We start from the raw sequence: 18,820 nt of genomic DNA, 5'->3' as shown, positions 1-18,820 counted from the left end.
GTTGCCACTCAGAAGAACGTAATTGCCATGCAACGCCTTTGTGTGAAAAAATATAAATAATATACTTCTCACTGCATAAGTCACCATTGTCCCCGATGTTCAGGAGTGGAGGAACCTTCTGAAAAGCAAGCAGCTACTGTATATGTATACAGATCATCTATAAGCCATAGTCTTCCTCTTTCAAAACCGTAGATATGAAGTGCTAGGCTTTTAAAAACAGCTTCCACTTTGGGCATTGACGGATTGTGTGATTCCACCAGGGGGCAGTGGTGGCCACCAAGTCAGATGGCTTTAAAAGAGGATTAGACAAGAGGATTGGGGACGCGGGTGGCGCTGTAGGTTAAACCACAGAGCCTAGGACTTGCTGATCAGAAGGTCGGCGGTTCGAATCCCCGCGATGGGGTGAGCTCCCGTTGCTCAGTCCCAGTTCCTGCCAACCTAGCAGTTCGAAAGCACAAACTGCAAGTAGATAAATAGGTACCGCTCCGGTGGGAAGGTAAACGGTGTTTCCGTGCGCTGCTCTGGTTCACCAGAAGCGGCTTAGTCACGCTGGCCACATGACTCGGAAGCTGTATGCCAGCTCCCTCAGCCAATAAAGCGAGATGAGCGCCGCAACCCCAGAGTCGTCCACGACTGGACCTAATGGACAGGGGTCCCTTTACCTTTACCTAGACAAATTCATGGTGGATAAGGCTGCCAATGGCTTCTACCCACAATGGATAGGTGCTACCCCCACCTTAGGAGGTAGTATGTTCCTGACCACCAGTTGCTGAGAATCACAAATAGAAAAAGTGCTGTTGCACTCAGGTCCTGCTTGCAAGCATCCCATGGGTGTTGGCCATTGTAAGACAAGAATGCCGGACTGGATGGACAGCTGGCCTGTTCTAGCAGACTCTTCTTCTATATTTAAGCCCTCCAGATATTTGGAATGGCAACTCTCAGCCCCAGCCAGCACAGCCATGCTGGAGGGTACCAGGTTGGGAAGGCTGTAGTGAGGCATGGTGAAAGGTAAGAGGGTAAAAGGGACAGGGGTGGCGCCGTGGTCTAAACCACTGAGCCTCTTGGGCTTGCTGATCAGAAGGTCAGTGGTTCGAATCCCCACGACGGAGTGAGCTCCTGTTGCTCTGTCCCAGCTCCTGCCAACCTAGCAGTTCGAAAGCACGCCAGTGCAAGTAGATAAATAGGTACCGCTGTGGTGGGAAGGTAAATGGCATTTCCATGTGCTCTGGCTTCCGTCACAGTGTTCTGTTGTGCCAGAAGCAGTTTAGTCCTGCTGGCCACATGACCCAGAAATCTGTCTGTGGACAAATGGCAGCTCCCTCGGCCTGAAAGCAGAGATGAGTGCCGCACCCCATAGTCGCCTTTGACTGGACTTAACCATCCAGGGGTCCTTTATCTTTAATAAGGCATAAGTCTCCATCATAGTAAGATGGCTCAAGCTTGAGCCATGGCACCAATGGACCTTTGCTTGTTGGATAGCTGAGCCGTTTCCCTTGGTAATTCCAAGCAGAGACAAACAACTTGGTTCCACCTTGGTCCCAGTTTTTGCATTCATAGCTGTATTAAGTATCCGATAAGGTTGTGGCCAGTTGAATTTCCACACCCACCTCTCGCTGCCATTCCGCAGTGCTAGAGCTTGCAGTCATGGCAGCTATATAAATCAAAACAGTGCAGCCAATGGCAAATGGAGAGATACCTTAAGGGATTTCCAGTCGTTTGTGTTGAAATTTTGCCCACTATGTGTTTGATAGCTTGGAATTTTTAAGGGTAGCATATGAAGTTGTTCCAGCTGTAGAAATTTACTTGGTGTGTGTGTGTGTGTTTGAATTTGATGGCAGTTTCCTTCACCCCACCCCCCCTTTTAACTTGCTCGGTTTGAAGAAGGAAGGATCTCCCCTGGGATTTGATTGATATGGATTTGGCAGCTGTAAATTGCTCACAGCGTGCTGCAAAGCCTGTCCTGCGAGGTCTGTTCAGTTCCATTGAGATTTCATGGTTGGGGAAAGGAAGCTTTGTAAGAGATCAGAGCAGATGTGTCTTTCAGCTGGCTCACGCCTGTGCCTTTTGCAGCAAGCCTTTTCCTGGACCGCGTTGATCTCCTGGCAAGCTTGTAGAAAAGATGGCTCTGAAGAATCATCTTGAGGATGAACTTTTAACTTGGGGTGTGGGTGGGAATCAGAGTGCTACAGAAGTGTTAATGCAAGCAGATTCAATGTTAGAAAACTTCCCAACAGTAGTTGCACAGAACAGTTCTCCAGAATCTTGATACTCCCCTAGTGGCAATTTTTTAATACATATCTTTACAAACACAACATTGTGTCGAACAGTTGAAAGGAAGCTGGTTGTGACTGCAATTTGAAACTCTTTCACTGCATTGCATTATTTTGCAGAAGGTCATGCAAGGGCATTGTTAATACATTGTTGTGTGTGACATGAGAGAAACAGCTAGATTTGTAAGACGGTGATGTCCCTGTGATGTGAAATGCAACTGTAGGGGCTAATATCTTTGCAAATATAACTTGCAAAGCAACAAACACCAAGTTGTGCTCTTGAGTGGGGAGAGCAGCCCTTTGTGCTTTTGGCATGTGTGTGTGGTGGGAAGGCACTGGTAGTTGAGGTGAACAAGCCTTGTCACAATTGTCTTGTCAGCATGTGAGTTGTGGGTTCAGGCTACAGATGCAGCGCTTTCAGAGCAACCCACCCCCCTTTAAATTATGCTGGTTGTAGCTGCAATTCTGCTGTGGCAGCAGGGAAAGCTGGACAAATTCAGTGAAGATGAAGGAAGTGTTTTGCTTCAAAGCCACTTCCGCCCTACAGAGGAGGCGGGATTGCAGGCGTCACGTCCCCACCACCCGCGTGGAGGCTGGAGCCCAACCCCCGCGCAATTGGGGGAATCCCCGGCTGCGTCACCCCCTGGCCAGCCAATCGGCTGGCTTTGGGGGCATGGCCCGCCCGATTTAAACGCAGGCGCAGCCAGAGATCTCCCTCTTTTCCCGTATGAATTTTTCCACTTGGCAAATTGGCACCAGCCACTTGGTTTTCACCTACCTCTTAGCAAATCGTCACAACTTTCTTAGTATTGCTGGTTAGGCATTGGTATTGGTATTGTTCTGTAGATGGAAGAGGGGAGGAAGCGCCATCACCTGCCCCGCATATTGAAGGGTAGTCCAATAAAGGATTCTGGGGTGTGTGGCCCTGTTCAAAGCCTGGGGAGGTGAGGTCCTAAGGCATGCCCCTGAAGCGGTGACCCTGGGGGAGTTCCTAGTTGATGTGCATCAGCAGGACTCCCCCTACTGGTGGTTAACCCTTCCCGGACTTCTAGCGGATGGGCTGAAGTCGGATATAGTCAGTTAGGACCAATGCCTAAGCCAATACTGCTCATCACCTGCAACCAATAAAGTTGTGGCCATATTTAGCCCATTAACCTTAAATAATTGTGTCATGTGTCTTTATTTCCATTGGGGTGGGAACTCACCACGCAATGGTGGGTGCAGGAACTGGTTTGCTCCTTTTTTTAAGGTCATTGTCATTTTGCTATGTATTATATGTACACAGGTTAAAATAAAGTATGTAGACTTTAAAAAATCAGGTCCAAGCAGTATCTTAACACTTATACTGTAGGAGCTTCACTGGTTACCAATTTCTTTTGTGGTGCTGGTTTTTACTTGTAAAGCCTTGACTGGCCTGAGCCCAGAATGGCTGAAGGCTCATCTGCCCCCATGTGTAGATCTGTGACGTCCAGCTATGGTATGGTACAACTTATACTGCTTTTTAGCCTGAAGGTTTCCCCAAAAGTGGTGAACAACATCAATATTAATACAAAAGAAACGCACAATGAAAGTATGATACATAAAAGACAACAATCAAAACCACATAAAATGGCAGCAGGATTTTCTTTCTTTTTTCGAAATAATTTTTATTTGGTTTTACACATACAACGTTATACACAAATAAAAAACGAAAAACATATCCATATAAAGAGATTCTTTCGAATCTCCAGACCCACTCCCTCCATGGAGCCGCCTTTTAAACATTTATTACTGCATATTCTTCCATACAGTTTTTATATCAAATCATATCATCCATGGTAATTGTTACATTACTAGTGAGATCAAAATCCTGCTAATGTTTCCATCTACTTACAGTGGTCTCCTAAACAACTTGTAAAAAAATTCCCATTCTTTTAGTTATTATCCTCTTGATTTCTGAGTTTTCCAGTCAGTTTTGCCATCTCCGCATAGTCCATCAGTGTGGTTTGCCATTCCTCTCTGGTAGGGACTTTGTCTTCTTTCCATTTCTGGGCAAGTAACATCCAGGCGGCTGTTGTTCTGTACATAAAAAGTCTTTTCTGTCCCTTTGGGATGTCGGTACCTGTAATTCCTAATAGAATAGCTTCTGGTTTCTTAACAAAGGTTATTTTAAGCATTTTTTTCATTTCATTATATATCATCTCCCAGAAAGCTTTTATTACCTTACAAGTCCACAACATGTGATAAAGGGTACCTTCCTTTTGGCAGCAGGATTTTCAACAGCATGAAAAAACCCAGAATGTCCCAAGGAAGGTGTTTCATAGCAGAAGCAGCCTTTTAACACTCTTCCATTTCTGACGTCTAGACTAAACGTGAGCCATCTGGAGAAGGAACTGGCAAACCACTCCAGTATTTTGCCAAGAAAACTCCATGGACATAAAAAAGGAGAAGCTTTGAGAAGAAAGTGAGAGTTTCCAAAGCATGCTCTGGTTCATGGGGTCATGGAGAGTCGAACACGACTAAGACGACTAAACAACAAATTTCTGATACAGGGGCTGGTTGGATGAGGAAGACTGGTGGGAGCCACTTGCCCATGATCCCCCCAGGGAGGGCACAGAAGATGACGACTTAGAGACTGAATCATGGTGGTGGGACACGGAAGAGCAATCTGGGGAAGGGGTGAGCTGGGAGGTGCTAGAAGCAGGGGGTTTGAGCAGTCAAGCGGAGTCAAGAGGAGGTGGTCTTCCAGGACAGGGTTAGAGGCTGAGAGTCACAGCGTGAGTGAAGACAGACAGAGAGGAGTCAGAGGTTGACCCTGCTACACAGCAGCAGGACAATCCCTGTCCTGCTGGCTCTCCTTTCCCTCTGACACTCTACTCAAGGAGAATCCTGAACGTTGCTGAGCAATGGGCCATACAGGCCCAGAGCTTGCCTTTGTCCACTTGGGAGGAATCAAAAGAGGACCTACTATGTTGTTATTTTCTGTTAATAAAAAGCTAATTGTGTTCCATGTCTCCCATGCTTCCCTGCCCTGTGCTTGACCTGGGCTCACTTGACAGCTCCTTGACATCTGGCAGACTTGGAGAACGAGAGGCTCCTGTGCTCTTCTGGCGCATCACTGAGGGGCTTGCTTTAAGTACATGAGTGGAAAAGACTGGCTGGTTAGCAGCTGGTGGAGAGACATACAGCCGCTCCCTCCTTTCGATGACTCCTCTTGCAGAAGCCAGGTTGCCCTCAACCATAGAGCCATTTTCTGTTTTGGTCCTGCATTGATAGGATTCATTCCCACTCAAGTTCTTCTAGATCTTCAGATTCTTGAATCATTTACTAAGATTTTTTCTTTTGAGCCAGGCTTTTAGCCTTCATAATTTAGAGAGTTCTACTGGCTTTGCATCATTCTTCCTGCTGTTAAGATAATGCTGCTGATTTGCTTTGGGCTGTTTTAATGGGGTTTGGTTTTTCTCCTTGTTGGCCATATTATTACCCACTTTGAATGCTCATTTGAGCTGAAAAGCAAATGATAAATCCTAAAATCAATTAATAAAAAGCCGTTGCCTGAAGGCTGACTATCTAGGCAAAGATGAGATGCAGGAGAGAACAAGAAAGGATAATGGGAAACAGGAAGTAATGGGAAATTAAAGTTATGTGCAGTTGCAATGCTTTCAGGAGTCTTTCCTCCTTACCATTATGGAACCTTTAGAATTGCTGTTGGAATTGTTGGCATCTGTCAAACCATCATAAGTGTGGAAAATAATGACAAGTTGAGGGAAGTTCCCTCATTTCCTTTATGGAAACATTAAGTTGCCAAATGCCAGGCCACAGAATTAATCTTATCTCCATCCTTGTCTTTGGCAGATGATGGAGGTGGAAGCAGGAGAAGCCATCAACCTTCCACAACGTAGTCTCTTCCAAATGCTTTGAACTACAGCTTCCACCAGCCCCAACCAATATGACTGTGCTGGCTGAGGCTGATGGGAACTGTAGTCCAAAAGATCTGGAAGGAACCAGGTTGGTGGAAGGCTGACCTATTGGTAGAGCCAGGGGTTGGTTAATAGGACAGATACCAAAGTGCAGGAGCCAACTTTCAGTTCATCTGTAGGGTTTTTGCTTTTTTTAAGCTTCCACTTATTGACTGAACTGGTTTTTGGCAGCTGTAAATGGCACGCTGCAAAGCCTCTCCGAAGAGATGTCTTCAGTTCCACTGAAGACTTTGAAACCACCCTTCCCCCAAAAGGGACTTTTGGCAAGGGAGAAACATGCTCTGTGCCACTGGACACCTGTTGTGAGGCATATTGCAGTGTGCTCAACATATGTGCCCAGCTGATGGCTGGCAAAGTGGGAGGGTGGGAAAGGCTCAGTTGACTTCCTATGGGGAATTGACATCTGTGTGCATTTAATTCTGTGTGGAGGGCTTGTGCCCTTATTTTGGATGCAGGTTTGCATTGGGAATTCAGTGTAAATTTAACACATGAACTGCCATGGGCTTTGCCCTAATATTGCACGGGTTCATGTATCTATAGGAGCCCAAAAGTGTTAGAATGCATTATGTAAACATTAGAACAGCCTATATAGAGACGTAGAGGGAAATCTATATCTTTGACCCAACTGAAAGAAATAATTTGTTGAATTCCTTTTCTCATGAGAAACAATATAGGAGTCCATTCTATCTTAGGCAGAGAGGTTGCTTAAAAATCCAGAATAATTAGGTGATGTTTCATCAGCAGAACATTTTCTGTCAAATGACAAAAAATTCATTTTGCCTTCTCGAACCCCATGACTTGAAAACAGCTTTTGATGGCAGTTTTTAAGCAAACAACTGTGTAGTATATTTCAGTCACACCCATGTCTGCCTGTCTCTCGTTCAGTCTTCTCTGATCATAGGTTTACTACGGAAAGCTGCTGTTACAAATGAAAACTATTTGATAAATTAGATGTGGCTGAATCATGGCAGTCTTGAGCACATTATAGCTGCGCTGGCATAGTGCCTAAGAGATTAAGCTACAAATGAGGGAATCCCCAGCGGAAACTCCATTCATTCTCCCATGAACTTGTAAGGCTGGCATTAGGCAGGCTATAACCTCTCCATCTTAATCTCCATTCACAATAATCCTGACCTACCAGCCTGAGCTATTGCAAAGGTTATGGCCTTAAAAGCTATCTGAAGTGTTTTGACAATCCAAACAAGTCAGGTGAGTGGCACAGAAACCCAACAGAATGCAAAAAGAGAGCAACCAGTTCTCAAAAGTGCCAGCGATGGAGGTTTATTGTAGGTTTCTTTCTTCAAATGCAGACTTAGAGCTTCTGAAGCTGGTTCCTTTTGGAGCCAGATGGGCAACAAGCAGAGTTTGTGTGATCTGCTTCAGAAAGTCTAGGCTTATGGACTATGCAGAATTGGACAAGATGACAGGAAGGATTTGAAACCTGCAGGATCAGAGATTCTCAGAGGACTGGAGTAAATATGTGAACCATCTGAAAAGCAATTGTAATCAACAGATTACAATAGTAGGACTGCAAGAAGTTTTGTAAGGAGGACTATGTGAAATATCGCAGAGAAAAGTACAAAGAGAACTATTAGTGAAGGACTATTAAAAGCAATAGTGAAATTAATGCAATGCAGATTAAGTGATAAAGGTTGAAAAATCTTCAGATGTGATTGATGGAAGTTCAAAACATTGAATAAGATGAGAAAATATGTTGTATGGTTTTTTTGGGGAAATTTTATGTAAAAATTAATAAAAAATAGATTAAAAAAAGAAAGAAAGTCTAGACTTGCTCCTCAAGAAGAAACTGTAGATCAGAAATGTGTTGAGCTACAATAAACATTAACAGGTGTCACTTTTGAGAACTAGCTTCTACCTTTTTGCATTCTTTGTGAAGTGTTTTGAATACTCTGTGTCAGGCATGTCCAACTCCCAAGAGACTGTGATCTACTCCCAGTATAAAAAAACTGGCAGTGACCTACCTATTGTCATGGGGGGGGGAGGAGCGTGCGTGGGGTGGGTGGATTGCGTTGTTGAGCTTCTTTGGGGGAGGATTGCACAGAGGTTTTTTTTAGCTTTCCCCTCGTAACTTTTTGTACATGATAACGATCCCACAATCTACTAGGATCAGCTGGGGATCTACCGGTATATCGCGATCTACTGGTTGGACACCCCTGCTCTATATAAAAGACAAGTACTATTCTTTGGAAGTAAGGCCACTCTAATCCTTGGGACATCTTCCTTTAAAAAAAAATAAATAATAATTTTTTAAATTAAGGTTTATAGAGGAAAATGCAAAACTTAATATCTTCCCCCTTTTTAAAAACCAAACCAAGACTTTTATCTAGATAAAATAAATACACAAAAAGGGAGCGAGGGAGAGAAAAAATAGAGAAAGAGGAAGAAAGAATGAAGAGTAGAAAAGAGGTTAAAAGAGAAACATAGAAAAATAAGATTGGGAAAATAAAGAACTTCCTATTCTTCATTTGTCCACTATATAAAAACAATATTCACTTTCAATAAACAAACATTGTCTTCAACCCTCAAATCCATATATCATCATTTCTTTTTCTTTTTCATGCAAAAAGTCTATGTGAGCTTTCCAGTCTTTAACAAATGTTAAAGAAAATGACTTTTATCTGATTAAACATGTCAATTTCACTTTTGGGGAAGTTTTTAATTTGTGACATCTTAGTGTATTTTTGGTCTTTGTGGAAGCCGCCCAGAGTGGCTGGGGAAACCCAGCCAGATGGGCGGGGTACAAATAATAAATTATTATTATATTGCTTGTTAGATGGTTTGTCCTCATGTTTTTCAACACGATCAATAGTTAAGTTAATAAAACATATTAAGCATGCAGTATGGGATGTGTCATTTCATATCGGTGTCCTTGATAATCAGATTTTTGTTTAATGTGTTTAATGTGTACAAATTCTCTAGGCTGGTGCAAAATCATTTCCTTGCACTAGCAATACATTGCTGAAGTTCTCCTTCCTATCTGTGCAAACGACCAATAAAAGGAAAGAAAACTGAATACTGCTTGCCTGTTTTTATTTATAAGTAAAAGGACTGGAGGCTTAACGTTTTATCAAAATGAAAATCCTAGGGAGGGGCCAGTGATATTGCTTAGAGTATATCCTATATTTATTTATTATACTTGTATACCATCCAATAATACTTTCAGGGCGGTTTACAAGTATAAAACCATGTACTCCACCTTTCGGTTCACAAGGCAACTCAACAATAATAAAAAATGAAACTGCAAGACAAATGTGAAAACGATCACATCAATGATAATGATAATGATAATGATAATGATAATGATAATGATAATGATAATAATAATAATTTATTATTTGTACCCCGCATATCTGGCTGGGTTTCCCCAGCCACTCTGGGCGGCTTCCACAAATACCAAACATACACTAATATGTCATACATTAAAAACTTCCCTCAAGAAGTAGCAAATAGCACTATAAGTAAAGGTAAAGGGACCCCTGACCATTAGGTCCAGTCGTGGCTGACTCTGGGATTGCGGTGCTCATCTCACTTTATTGGCCGAGGGAGCCAGCGTTCAGCTTCCGGGTCATGTGGCCGCTTCTGGCGAACCAGAGTAGTGCACGGAAACTCCATTTACCTTCCTGCCGGAGCGGTACCTATTTATCTACTTGCACTTTGACGTGCTTTTGAACTGCTAGGTTGGCAGGAGCAGGGACCGAGTAATGGGAGCTCACCCTGTCGCAGGGATTCGAACCGCCGACCTTCTGATCAGCAAGTCCTAGGCTCTGTGGTTTAACCCACAGTGCCACCCGCGTCCCTTAATAGCACTATAATGGAATCCAATAACATCACATTATGGAGAGAGTCACATCATGCCAAATGCTTGGCGAAATAGAACTAGCTCTTATGGCTCACTTGAAAGCCTTAATAGAGGGAAGCAGCTGGGCATCTCTAGAAAAAAGATTTACCAACCAGGAGGCCATGACCAAGAGGGCCCTGTCCTGCCTTCCAGCTCACCAAACCTCAGAAGGCCATGGAAATATTCACAATATGGCCATGGCCTCCACAAACATTCGGTGTTTGCAGAGCAGTTTTTGAAAATGCTTTGGCACAAGCCATTTTTTTCGTTCAGCCCCATTGTTCTGTTTCCCCCTCCTTTGTTAGTCAGACTTTTATATCCCAAGACCCCTGCAAAAACCTAGGTGTCCCTTGAAATAACAATTACTTTCCCAATAATTCTTCCCATATGTTCGCCATCCTTCCTTCTGCAGCTTTAGTGCAATGTGGTTATTTTCTCAAGGGGGAAAAAAATCATTGTTCCAGAAATTATAATAGAGGAACAAATAACATATATTTGCAAAGAAAGCTCTGCCAAAAAAAACCCAAAACCAAAAGCAACACCCATTATTTCTGAGATACTAAAAAGAAGGAAAACAAGCGTTTTGTCTAAAAATACCTAACTGCAAGAGCAACATATGTGGCAGGACATATGAGTAACCAGAACATTATTTCTCTGGTGTTGAGTGAATTTTCTTTCTTTCTTTTCCTCCCATCTCCAGTTGGAGTGCTCCATTATTGTGCATCCTGAATACATTTCTTGCTATTTATATTTTATATTGTGGGCAATTTCATACAGCTGCTTTAAAACTTAACGAAAATTCCAGATGTCATGTTAGGAACAGAAAACCAGAAACCAGATTGTAAATCACAACAATAGCATGCATATAATAAAAGAGATGCCGTTTCACTCGTCTTTCTTTACTTTACTTTATTTTTTTTAAAAATAATCCTTATGCTGACTTTTCTTTATGCCTTCCTTCTGTGGGGAATTTTAGAAACTGATAGTTTGATCTCGTGTTCCCTCTCATTTGTTTAGATTCAGAGCAGAGTACGGGTTCAGACACTGAAGCATTGGCTGAGAGGACATCCTGCTCCTTTGACACACACTCTGACCTCACATCCGGCGGCCCCATCTCTCAACCACCTCCTACCTCATCCATGGAGGAGATCCAGGTGGAATTGCAGTGTGCTGACCTCTGGAAAAGGTTCCATGATATTGGCACAGAAATGATCATCACTAAAGCAGGCAGGTAAGACGAAGGCATCCCTTCAGCACAAGACTCTGAGTTTCAACGTGAAATTGACTTGATGAAATAGAAAGGTTGTCACGGTATCGTCCGTGCTTTGTCACAAACTCATTTCCCAAGACTGACAAGGGTTGAAGCTTGGAACGAGACTTTTCCCTCATCATAATATCCATGCCTTAGCTTTACATCCATGCTGCTCTGGAGGCAGCCCCGCCTGGCAGTAAGTTTCACAACAGAGATACAGCGGAACCTCGGTTTTCGAACGTAATCCATTCTGGAAGACTGTTTGACTTACCAAACGTTCGAAAACTGAAAGCAGGAGCCTCAATTCAACAGGGAAACTCTAAACCAGGCATAGGAAAACTCGGCCCTCCAGATGTTTTGGGACCACAACTCCCATCATCCCTGGCCACTGGTCCTGTTAGCTAGGGATGATGGGAGTTGTAATCCCAAAACATCTGGAGGGCCAAGTTTGCCTATGCCTGCTTTATTTTTTTATTTTATTTTTTCATTATTCATTTGGAGGGAATTATTAATTATATATATATATTTTTAAAATATTTTTATGAAACAGTTTTTATAGCCACACAAACAAAACATAACAACGACAAATACATAAACAAACAATAACAGAAACAAAACAAAAAACAAGTATCATTTCATATCCTAATTTCTTAAACCTTTCTTCCTCGACTTCCTCATGCCTCCCTTTTCTGTATTCCAAATTCTAATCAATTACTCAGCAAATCTTCCCTTATTTTACTTTAAATTTAAGCTAATCTTCCTTATTCTCCTTGTCTTAACCATTGCTAATAGTAACCATTTACTTTCCAGTCCAACATCATTCTAACTTTCATTAATTTTATAATATTTCTTTAGATAGTCCTTAAACTTTTTCCATTCTTCTTCCGCTGCTTCTCTTCCCTGGTTTCGGATTCTGCTCGTCATTTCTGCCAAGCCCATGTAGTCCATCACCTTCATCTGCCATTCTTCCAGTGTGGGTAGATCCTGTGTCTTCCAGTACTTTGCAATGAGTATTCTAGCTGCTGTTGTAGCATACATAAAGAAAGTTATGTCCGTCTTTAACACCCCTTGGCCGACAATGCCCAAGAGAAAGGCCTCTGGTTTCTTAGTGAAGGTATATTTAAATACCTTTTTAAGTTCATTATAGATCATTTCCCAGAATGCCTTAATCTTCGGGCATGTCCACCAAAGGTGAAAAAATGTACCTTCCTTTTCTTTACATTTCCAACATTTATTATCAAGCAAATGGTAAATCTTTGCAAGCTTGACTGGGGTTATGTACCACCTATAAATCATTTTCATAATATTTTCTCTTAAGGCATTACATGCCGTGAATTTCATCCCGGTGGTCCACAACTTTTCCCAGTCAGCAAACAAAATATTATGACCAATGTCCTGAGCCCATTTAATCATAGTTGATTTAACCGTTTCATCTTGTGTATTCCATTTCAGCAGCAAATTGTACATTTTTGACAGATTCTTAGTACTGGATTCTAACAATTCAGTCTCCAATTTTGATTTTTCCACCTGGAAGCCAATTTTACTGTCCAATTTAAACACTTCATTTATTTGGTGATAGTGCAACCAATCTCTCACCTTCTCTTTTAATTTCTCAAAACTCTGCAATCTCAGTTTGTCCCCTTCCTTTTCCAGAATTTCCCAATATCTTGGCCACTTCGACTCCATATTTAACTTTTTAACTGCCTTAGCTTCCATTGGCGACAGCCATGCCTATGCCTGCTTTAAATAGAAGCCACATCGGACATTCGGGTTCCAAAAAACGTTTGAAAACCAGAGCATTTACTTCCAGGTTTTCAGAGTTTGGAAACTGAAACGGAGCCGTTTGAGATCCGAGGTTTGACTGTATGTAGGAAATATAAGCCATAATTGTACACAAAACCTTTCAGATTTCATCTCTTAATCCTAGCTATGGCCATACCAAAGCAACTGTTGCCATATGGGTACATGTTTAGGTGTGTATGCATGTATACGTATGTGTATTTTCATTCAGAAGGGTGATTGTTAAAAAGAATAACACTAAAGAATAATATTAATAATAATAATTTTGTATACTGCCCACCATCTGTAGATCTCAGGGCAGCTCACAGCCTAAAAACACAAGATAAAAACAAAAAAAAAGCATAATAAGAACAAGAGCAAAACAATAAGCTGCTCCCACCAAAATATATATTATTAGTACTGGTGCCTTACCACTGGCCAGCATGAAACCTTTAGTGCTGATTTTAAAGCATTTCCAATGGTAACCTATATATGCAAATACAAAAAAACTCATGACATTTGGAAGCTTTTAGAACTTCAGCTTTAAAACAATAATATTAAAAGATCCATTAAAAGCAATTGGGTGATGATAACTTCAGAGGCACCCAATGGTCTGTTTTCTTTTAAACTGGTGTTGCATATTCCAGCCAGTTCCCATTTTAATTCCAATTAATTTTCATTTTTGCAAATAATCAGCACCTTGGACAGAGAAAGGAGTCACCAGGCTCTAATAGTGTTCAGTCACTTAACAGGAAGGAAAGTTTGGGGGAAGGAGATTTAGCCTCTTTCCCCCCACTGTTTGTTTTTGGTTATCCTTTTTCTTTGCTCTCCTTTAATTCCCTGAATTTCATAAGAGGAACCAAGTGTAAGATATGTTTGTGGCCTGTATTATGGTCCACGTGACACTGAGCTACTGCTCCAGATGAACCCAATGGGTTTGGAGAAGTTTCAACAATCCACATCTTAGAAGCCAATTCTTACCTGTCTCAAGGCTCTCCTTTTCCCCATGAGTACAGGTAATAATCTAGCGTTTGTCATTTGTTTTAGACTGTACATGGTTCCTAATTATACAGATCACTGGAAACAAACAATGGATGTTTGGCAGCCGCTGTTCTCATGTTTACGGAATCATATCACATTCAGTGAGGAATACTCCTTCAACACAGTTGTAGGTTTGCAAATAGGCTTTAAGAGGTGACTCTGTGCCTGTTTGCTGGCAGAGGGCTTTATGGGATATGCAGATGCTTCAAGCTATCTGAACTATACATTTAAAGCAGCATCATACCACTCAGGGCAGTTTGTGAAGGGTGCTGTGAGTTGATAGGACACTCCCTATTCCATCCTAGAGCTACAATCCCTAGAGTGGTTTAACGATCAATCCCTTTTCCCAGGGAACTTCTCAATTGTGCTTTTAAAAAAGATGTTGGTTTTTTTAAACAGCACGACAAATAACACCTAAAAAAACAAACAACTATATAAGCAATGGGAATGGAAAAAACCCAAAACGTGATTCTATATATTCCACTATGAAGCCTATAAGCAGGTTCTTAACTTGTTGTGTAAAAAAGTGACCACTTTGAGGTTTGTTTTTTTTACAATCAAGTGGTATATAACTTTTTTGAAATCAGTAAATGCAGTATATACTGGGCAGGGTCTCTTTTAAAATGAAATTGAGCATCAGTAGCTCAGTGAAGCAAAAAAGTATGTTCTGGTTAAATATAAAGATGAATTAGTATGATGTAGAGAGAGATAATTTCCCCCCTCCCTCTCTTACCCCAAATAAATTGATTGACAGTACATTCAAGACATTTCTCAGCCACACAGGTTTGTTGTGAAGATGGAACATGAGAGGACAGAGGCCGACATTATACCACCACTCTGAGCTCATGGCAGAAATGGTAGAATAGAAACGTCATGGTGTGACTTTAAGCTTAGGGAATTCATTGCAGCATTTTGGTCTGGCTTTAAAACCTTCACCTCCTGGTCCAATGAGTGTGATCTACACATAAAAGCAAGCTGTTGCACATGGGTGAAATGGATGTGGGTGTTGGGAGTGCATCTGAATGCAGTTTCATGATGTTCATCCAGGTTCCATTGAATTAGCTGGATGAAACTTTGAGTGTGTCTACACATCGCTCTAACGGGACGCGGGTGGCGCTGTGGGTAAAACCTCAGTGCCTAGGACTTGCTGATCACACGGTCGGCGGTTCGAATCCCCGCGGTGGGGTGCGCTCCCGTCGTTCGGTCCCAGCGCCTGCCAACCTAGCAGTTCGAAAGCACCTCCGGGTGGAAGTAGATAAATAGGGACCGCTTACCAGCGGGAAGGTAAACGGCGTTCCATGTGCTGTGCTGGCTCGCCAGATGCAGCTTGTCACGCTGGCCACGTGACCCGGAAGTGTCTGCGGACAGCGCTGGCTCCCGGCCTATAGAGTGAGATGAGCGCACAACCCTAGAGTCTGGCAAGACTGGCCCGAACGGGCAGGGGTACCTTTACCTTTACCTTTTACACATCGCCCTATTGAGTTGTTAGTTGTTGCACAAGACCTACCCACCCAAGACTTGGCGACCTCCTGATGTTTCCATATAAGAAGCAGGCTGTGTTATATTATTGTTGAATGGTGATTTTGGAGTGTGTTATAGTGGCTGCTGTTCTTCTGATTATGATTAAGAATTCCAATTTAGGGATTTTCATGTCTTTTCCTGTTTGTCGTTGGGATATTGTTGTACGTTGTTGTTTTGTTACTCTGGTTTTCTTTTTTTCTAATGAAGAGTAGTCTCTAAATGAGATGAGATATATATAAGACTTGAGTACAGGTAGGGTTGTATGAGGCCCTACTATTTTAAACTCTTTTAACTGCATACTTGTGCTGTGTTCCATGCTGCTAGTATGGAATGTAATGGTGTTTCTGTGTGCTGGGAGCAAAGCCATTGTGCTTTTGCACAGAACTTGCACAGTTGTTTCTGTAGACTGCTCACACTGGCTACATGGAGGTTACCCTGTCTTAGCCTGAAAATCTTAACCAATTGACATCTATGGCAAATCTCCCATGACTTCACTTAGGTCAGGTTTTTTAAAAAAACTGGTTTCCCATCCTTTGAACTATGATTGCAGCTGGCTCTGTTCTCCCCTCAGAAATCTGTACTGCAGTGCTTAAAAGTCTCTTGGGATTCTCTTGGGATCCCAGGTTCCAGGACCAGCTGGCTCCTAGCAGCCGCTTTCGCTGTCTTGCACCTGATGCTTTCTCCATCCACGAAACTCTTTGGCATCTTACCGACTTTCAGGCAAGGCAGGCCTGATGGATTTGTAGGACTTGTTGCATTACTTAGGTTGTATCTCTTGCCGTTTGTAGACACTTTGCAGACACAGGTCTCTGAGCAGGGGAGCTGCTCCTGCGTAGGGAAAGAGGAAATCAGTACCCAAGACTCCATTATGCTTACATGCCATTTCTGTTTCTTATTTCTCGGGTAAAACATTCATGTGAAATGAAATATTGGAGTCAGGGCTGGATTTAGGTTTGATGATGCCCTAAGCAACTGAAGGTTATGGTACCCTTTATATGCCCAGCTGTCCTTTGTCAACAACAAATTGTCGCTATTTTTTGTGTTGGATATATGCTACATGGTAATTTAAGGACCTAATAGGTATCTAAAGCCATTTGCACATAACAAATAGGAGTCTACACAACACAAAACACTGTTGCCGTATGTAGGTTTTATTTTATTTGTTTTTTATATTATATTTTGGAAATGTACATGCTGGGTTTTTTCCTTTAAATTTTTTGGGGGCCCTATAGCTTGTTTAGCTAATACGTAAATCCAGCACTGATTGGAGGGCTCATTTTGGCAAAGCAAATGTCATGAAAACCTCTCAGCCCCAGAAAAATGCACCCAAGGAGCCCCTCGCACTGTTGGAGGCCAGTGGAGAAACACTTGTGCACCATCCTGGCATGGGTAATATAAGGGTCTAAACCACTGAGCCCCTTGGGCTTGCTGATTGTAAGGTCAGCAGTTCGAATCCACGCAACAGGGTGAGCTCCCGTTGCTCTGTCTCAGCTTCTGCCAACCTAGAATCATAGAATCATAGAGTTGGAATAGACCACAAGGGCCATCGAGTCCAACCCCCTGCCAAGCAGGAAACACCATCAGAGCACTCCTGACATATGGTTGTCAAGCCTCTGCTTAAAGACCTCCAAAGAAAGAGACTCCACCACACTCCTTGGCAGCAAATTCCACTGTCAAACAGCTCTTACTGTCAGGAAGTTCTTCCTAATGTTTAGGTTTCGAACCTAGCAGTTCGAAAGCACACCAATGCAAGAAGATAAATAGATACTGCTGTGGCGGAAAGGTAAACAGTGTTTCCTGCACTCCGGTTTCCGTCACGGTGTCCCATTGTACCAGAAGCAGTTTAGTCATGCTGGCCACACAACCCGGAAAGCTGTCTGTGGACAAATGCCGGCTCCCTCGGCTTGAAAGTGAGATGAGCACCGCAACCCCATAGTCGTCTTTGACTGGACTTTACCGTTCAGGGGTCCTTTATCTTTTACCATTTAAAATCTGACAATGTTAGGGGCTAACACCACTGAGGACCTGCTGAAGTGTCCACCCCAAGCCTGGGCAGCAGCTGCATCTTCCACCAGTTCCCTTGTGCCCCTCGAATTTGACTGGACTTAACTGTCCAGGGTTCCCTCACCTTTACCTTTTACCTAGGTAGTCTGAGTTTGAAGTCCGCAAACAATTCTTCTCCCATGACGAGGTCCTTTGAGCCATGCCTTGACACATGGAGCTATCTGTAGGCAGACGTCCAATGCAGTTACACTGCCCCACTGCAAGGATTTTGGACAGCTGTAAGAGGTTCAGAAAAGGACTACCAACATTATTAAGGGGGCTGGAAAAATTCCTCTATGAGAAAAGGTTACAATGCCCTGGGCTTTTCAGTTTATAAAAAAGGGAAGATTGTTCACATCACTGTGTATAGAGAAAATGGGTAGAGATAAAAACACCCTGGAGCTAAGGGTGGGAAGTCAACTTCTAAGGATATATTCAATTGGAAATTAATTTTAATTTTAGAATTGTTAATCTGATATTTGCTAAATTTGTTAATCTGTTTATTATTATTTTTTAAAGAAAACTTAATAAAAATTAATTGGCAAAGAGAGAGAGAGAAAGAAAAAGTGAATAGAGAGAAGTTTTTCTCCCTCTTGCTTAATTCTTTTTTAAAAAATAAAATTTTATTAGATTTTCCACTGTGATAACACAAACCACAAAGCAAAATGATACACAAAAACAGAAAAAAAGAAAAAAGAAGAAAGGAAAAAAGGAAAAAAGGGGGGAACAATAAACAGATAAACAGTAACAACAAACTTAATTCTTCACAAATCCAACCTTTTAAACATCCTGGTTGACTTCCTCAAATCCCTCCCTTCTGAGTTTCCTTGTAATTAAAGGTAACAGCTTTCCAATATCATTATTAAACTAAAACAATTTCCAATTATAGTCCATCTTATTCACTTTTCTTAACATTCTAAATCCCATTTATTTAATTATAACTTAATTTAATCCTAGGCCTATGTGTTTCTTTCAAGTAATTTCTAATTTTTTATATTACAATATTTATTCAAATAGTCCTCGAATTTCCTCCAGTCCTCTTGAAACTCCTCTTCTTTCTGGTTGTGGATTCTTCCAGTCAGGTCAGCTAGCTCAA

General features: G+C 42.1%; 1 protein-coding gene across 1 annotated transcript in view; it reads left to right on the top strand.

The window, feature by feature from the left end:
* The window catches only part of TBX15 (T-box transcription factor 15), a 98,599-nt gene that overhangs the window by 31,199 nt on the left and 48,580 nt on the right, over window positions 1–18,820 (top strand). Inside the window, exon 2 of the mRNA XM_053370833.1 lies at window positions 11,106–11,319. Coding sequence (XP_053226808.1) covers window positions 11,106–11,319 — 214 coding nt within the window. The remainder of the gene's footprint in view (window positions 1–11,105; window positions 11,320–18,820) is intronic.

Source organism: Podarcis raffonei, chromosome 17, assembly GCF_027172205.1.
Source record: "Podarcis raffonei isolate rPodRaf1 chromosome 17, rPodRaf1.pri, whole genome shotgun sequence".
Classification (NCBI taxonomy): domain Eukaryota; kingdom Metazoa; phylum Chordata; class Lepidosauria; order Squamata; family Lacertidae; genus Podarcis; species Podarcis raffonei.
This window is presented reverse-complemented; position numbering and strand designations above follow the sequence as displayed.